This window comes from Lampetra fluviatilis, chromosome 18 (assembly GCF_964198595.1).
Source record: "Lampetra fluviatilis chromosome 18, kcLamFluv1.1, whole genome shotgun sequence".
NCBI classification, from domain to species: Eukaryota; Metazoa; Chordata; class Hyperoartia; order Petromyzontiformes; family Petromyzontidae; genus Lampetra; species Lampetra fluviatilis.
In genome coordinates, this window is record NC_136292.1 from 9,963,348 (window position 1) to 9,969,347 (window position 6,000).

Here is a 6,000-nt window from a genome sequence, read left to right on the forward strand (position 1 = left end):
ATAAACGAAGATGGGAATGAGATGAGTGGATTGATGATGGGTGAACCATGGGGAAGTTGTACCATTGTTTAAACAGAAACGGTACTAAATTTTGTTTATTGTTATATTAAAAACAACTCATATTTAGTTTGATTTATTTGTACTGTCCCAAGGAAAACAAGAGGGAACTGAAGCATCGGACTTAATCTAACCCTGCACGTGATGCAAATCTGTATCTTTGTTATAAACAAAAAATTGTAATCGCAATATCTTTGTTATAAACAAAGATAGATTCCCCGTGTAGCCCTAACAGACTGTTGGGGCAAGTGCTGTTAGCGAGCACCTATGAAGGCCGGCACGGCACACGAGGTGGTGCTGGCAAACACCACACCCGGCCACCTTTGTCTCCCCAGTGGCGATGTTTACTCCACACCGCACCAGGTACTCATTTGAGGCCGAGTCGACCTAGGGGAGGCCCAGGACCGGTTCAAATAATCGCCACTGCTGTTATTGCTAGCGGGAATCGAACCCGGGCCTCCCATGTTCGTCGCGCAGCGCGCTAACCGCTGCACCACCGCTCCCCACACACACCAGTTGAAGACGAAACCCATCCAAGGTCCCATCATCCTCTTACCTTTGAGCATGCGGTTATCTCCGGAGGGCTCAACGGCACAACGCTGATGTGAGTCATTGTGAATAGCCTGTCAGGACGACAACAACAGTAGCAGTGTGTGAATAATTGTATGTGCTGATGATGAATAACACGTGGGGCAATCTCTTCCTCCGACCCAGTGCGTGGCATTAACCTTCACGCGTTTTTTTAATCAATATCATAAAAAAAAATGTATACTGGTGGAATCCGATGAGCTAATTCAGCTCTTTTACACAGATGTCCAGTTGGGGCGGGTCAGAACGTGAAAACAAACGAGAGTGATGTCACGCAGCATTGCCACAGCATCAACAGCAGTCGGCTTGTGTAATTATGTCAATAGCACTCGTTAAACAGGAATATACTAATGCCAATCAGGCATTTTTATTTATTCATAAACAACTTTGAATAAATCACATCTCAGGACTTGCGGGTGTAACGATTCACACCATAACCGTGGTATATCTTAGTCATCAATGATGAATCAATGAACTGATGCATTGCTAAACATGTAAAATTATAAACAAGCGTGTCAGTTGTCTGTTGGCGGTCGCGAGCGATGCTGGCCATGGCCACGAATCGAACTTAGATCAAATGGTTCATCAATTGATCCTTATGGCGGTACCCCGAGGTACCAAATAACACAACATGGGCCGAGACAATTCAATATTTTATTTCTGGGACACTATTTTGTCCAGGGGTTGTACTTAACTCCGCGACTGGGGCACCAATCGATCCGACATCAGTGCCACACTCCGCGATGTCGAAACGCAGCAAGGACGATTGTGCTGAAACCCTGAACGCACCGTGGTGGTGCATCGTGTACAGCTCGTCGAGATGAGTCGATTGCCACATCGCCGACCATCAATAGACTCAAAATGACTGCATCACGGACATTATACTGGGGTACCGCCATAAGGTTCAGATGTGCAGTGTGCTAACCACTGTGCTCCCACCCCCATGTGTCGTTTTGCAGTACAATATATATTGACAAGTTCCCATTTGTTTCGTGCACTCGTTGAGCGCACATCTGTCAACCCATACGGTTTACACGCATTCTTGTACAGGGAAGTTGAGTTTTCAGGTCCATACGGGCAACATGTTTTTGTCGATTTTAGATTTGAAGCTTTCGTGACTGCAAGGATTCATACGATAAAGACCCATCACAAGCGAGACACACAAACAAATCGACAAAAAACTCTTAGGTTTTTTCGGTAAAGTCACGTAGGTAAAAAAATAAAATTAATAAAAGTAATAATAGAAATAAAATAAAATACAGCTAGATTTAATGTATCAAGTGATACATTAACTCTAGCTGTGACGGTCCCACCTGATGAAGGAGACTTGTGTTGCCTCCGAAACGTCGTGATTTATTATTTTATTTATATTATTACCTTTATTAATCTTAATTTTATTTTTTTACCTACGTGACTTTACCGAAAAAACCTAAGAGTTTTTTGTCGATTTGTTTGTGTGTCTCGCTTGTGATGGGTCTTTATCGGATGAGCGTTGAAATGTATAAGGGGCACCACGGGGTGACCAGTAAGGTCTGAAAGGGGTTGACAGGTATGTGAGGGTTACTTATGTCTCACTCATGTGAGCCCAACTTTGCAGCCTTCTTTAATACGTCCTTCAGTCTAAAACAACATCGTAAGCTGCTTGCTTTCTGATGATAGACTAACATTTATGCAAATTGCATTTACAATGTAGGTGGCAGTGTTTAATATGTAAATAGAGAAAACCCGAGCTATGACAACACTGACATAAGTCCAACTTTCTCAGCTTGCATCCTTTTTGTCACTATGATATCTCCACTGTAGTATATTTAGAATTATATCCAACCAAATATGAAGCCTTCCATGCAACTGATAAACAAGTACTATTAATAACCATACGTTTAAAAAATAAACCACACCAGGTCTATTATAATACCGCATGTACCGTATAACTCTGCTGTAAATGTACTGCCACGTGCACTATGACACCACGTGGGGTGCGGTAGTGTAGTGGGTAGCGTAGCGCCACGAACCTGGCCACCCGGGTTCGATTCCCGCTCACGGCCAACTACAACAGCGTTGAACACCTGAACCGGTCCTGGGCCTCCCCTAGGTCGACTCGGCCTCAAATGAGTACCTGCTGCGGTGTGTAGCAAGCATCGCCCCTGGGGAGACAAAGGCGGCCGGGCGTGGTTGCTGGCCACCCACCCCTCATCGGTGCTCGCTAACAGCACTTGCCCCTACAGTCTGTTGAGGCTACATGGGGGATCTTTGTCTCCCACGAGTATCGTATACGACTTTGTACCCCAGACGTGTACATTGTAGTGTACACTCATTGTGTCATCCTATTGGGCCGGTATATGTTAACCGCATGCCACGCACACATATTTGTAGCTGCAGTAATGTTGTATACTGTGCAGTACTATATATACACATAGTACGTACGTGTACCCATCTGTGCCGTGTAAGACCACGTGTGTGTAAACGACGCGATTATTACCACGCTAACACACAAAGACGTAGCAATGCGTTGTATACGGCAGGGACAACAGAGCGGTGGCGCTAGTGGTTAGCGCTGTTATGGGGCCCCCAGTTCAATTCCCAGCGACTAACATCAGTGGCGACGGTGATGTCTGAACCCCCCCCCCTCCAGTCCAACCCTCCTTCACCAACACCCCCCCCCCACACCAATTGACCAGAGTGGTGAAGTATGGTCAAGCAACCAACAACCAAGAAGGGGGAGCAGGACGGGGCGGCCTTCCTGAACAGAGCGTTTACAAAAAACCCAAACACCGAGTGGCCATTTGAAACGCGACGCTTCCTCCTCTTTGGCATTCGGCAAGGCGATAAGAGAGTCCGTGCTCTGTCCACTGCTGGATGACGACCGCTTCCATAAAGCCACAGGCTCCTACAGTAGTGCAGTAGTGTCGACTGCATGGTCCTGGCAAATCCGCGTGTCATTCTTGTACACGGAATTTGAGTTTTCAGGTTCCAAAAAAAGAAACAAAAACAATTGTGTTTCTCCCTTGTGATGATGGGACTTTGTAGACCAATCTGTAATAAGGTAGGGCACTGATAAGGGGTTGACACGTATGCTATACACTACACTATACACCACACTACTATACCAACACCTGTCAACCCATACGGTTCAACTCCGTAATCTTGTACAGGCAAATTAAGTTTTCAGGTTCCAAATAAACAAAGAAAAAATTGTGTTTCTCTCTTGTGATGATGGGACTTTGTAGGATGAACTTTGGGATTTATAAGGGCACGGGGTGACCAATAAGGTCTGACTTGGTCTGTAATAAGGTAGGGCACTGATAAGTGGTTGACAGGTTTGCTATACACTACACTATACACTACCCTACTATACACTACCCTACTATACACTACACTATACACTACCCTACTATACACTACACTATACACTACCCCACTATACACTACACTATACCAACACCTGTCAACCCATACGGTTCAACTACGTAATCTTGTACAGGGAAACGGAGTTTTTAGTTTTAGTTCCATACAGTCGTTTCAATCACAGGCAACAACCAACCCAGTCGTATTTGTTTGTGTTTCTTCCTTGTGATGATGGGACTTTGTTTGTAGGAGGCGCAGTATAAGGGGCACGGGGTGAGCAATAAGCTCTGAGTTTGTCTGTAATAATGTCGGGGCACTGATAAGGGGTAGACAGGTTTGATGTTGCGTGTAACTGTAGCCTAAAAATATAACACTGTACCAACTCGAGTGGAGTGACATTGCCATGTCCAGGCTGCGCTCACCGCCTGGAAACTCCACAGTCGTATGGAGGGGACGAGTCCATCCATGGGGCAAATACACCGTCGACCGATCGCCAATCAATGCACGAGCAATGATCGATCCACTGCTGGATGAATGCCTTCCCCAAAACCGTGGCGATCCCTCCTCTGCCCCCCCCCAAACAAAGACGTTGAAATAAATCGACGGCCCCTAAACACACAGAAGGGAATCTAAATAAAGTCAATAACGCTACCTTCAATGGGGGGAGGGGGGGTATAGTAGGCGACGTTTCGGGGAATGACCCTTATAACACAGCAGCCTTAACAGAGTAGTCGGCACTGCCACCACGCCGCTAGAAGCGATGTTTACACAATGAGACACATATTCACCCCCGGTGTGGCCTTAACAGACTGTCGGGGAAAAGTGCCGTCAGCGAGCACCTATTAAGGTCGGCACGGCAGGCACACACACGAGGTCTGTGTGGGTGGGGGGGGGGGGCCAAACCCCCCCCCGGCCGCCTTTGTCTCCCCGAAGATCGCGAGTGGGCCCCGCCGATCGTTGTTGGGGCCGAGCCCGCCAGCAGCAGCGCCACCGCAGCGCCACCGCTCCCCACTACAACGCACCCAAAGCACACTCAGCAGTAGCAGCAGTAATAGCAACAGCAGCAGTAGCAGCAGTAAGCAGTCGCCACGGCACCCTTCGCTTGAGTCGAGCTCGTTCGACTATCATGGGGCTTTAAACGCGCGCGCGTACGGAGAGAAGCCCTGGACGAACATCTCGGTACAGCAGCAGTAGCAGCAGTGGTACTCAACAAGCAAGTCAACCCGTTAGTATCAAATGAACCGGTGTCTAGGCACGCGCGTGTGTGTGTGTGTGTGGCTTACCCTACACGGGCAGTGCGCGGCTCCGAACGTGGAGAATGAAGAAAATGAAGAGCAGGGAAGAGACGTTTACGAAACGCTACAGACACAAACACACAGAGAGAGAGAGCGAGGCCGAGCCGTGTGCCCTCCGCTGTTGCTGCAGCTGCTGATGCAGCCCTGTTTTGTTCTCGCGTCTGGGCCAATGGAACGATGTTGTCTGAGCCGCGTCATCGGTGACGCCGCGGCTATAATTCACTGCGGTGAAATCGGTGGGTCAGAGCGGGGATTTGGTTGGTCAGTATTAGTCCATGGGTCAGAGCATTAATTTGATTGGTCAGCATTAGTCAATGGTTCAGAGCATTAATTTGATTGGTCAGCATTAGTCTATGGGTCAGAGCATGAATTTGGTTGGTCAGCATTAGCCTATGGGTCAGAGCATGAATTTGGTTGGTCAGTATTAGTCCATGGGTCAGAGCATGAATTTGGTTGGCCAGCATTAGTCCATGGGTCAGAGCATGAATTTGGTTGACCAGCATTAGTCCATGGGTCAGAGCATGAATTTGGTTGACCAGCATTAGTCCATGGGCCAGAGCATGCATTTGGTTGGCCAGCATTAGTCCATGGGTCAGAGCATGAATTTGGTTGGTCAGCATTAGTCCATGGGTCAGAACATGAATTTGGTTGGTCAGCATTAGTCCATGGGTCAGAGCATGAATTTGGTTGGCCAGCATTAGTCCATGGGTCAGAG

General features: G+C 47.5%; 1 protein-coding gene across 1 annotated transcript in view; it reads right to left on the bottom strand.

Moving 5' to 3' along the window:
- Positions 1–5,460, bottom strand: part of LOC144937214 (5'-3' exonuclease PLD3-like) — a 35,078-nt gene extending 29,618 nt beyond the window's left edge. Inside the window, exons 1-2 of the mRNA XM_078864569.1 lie at positions 5,274–5,460; positions 614–680 (exon numbers count right to left, since the gene is read on the bottom strand). Of these exons, the coding sequence (XP_078720695.1) occupies positions 614–670 (57 nt within the window). The 5' untranslated portion in view covers positions 671–680; positions 5,274–5,460. The remainder of the gene's footprint in view (positions 1–613; positions 681–5,273) is intronic.
- Positions 5,461–6,000: the final 540 nt, after the last annotated feature.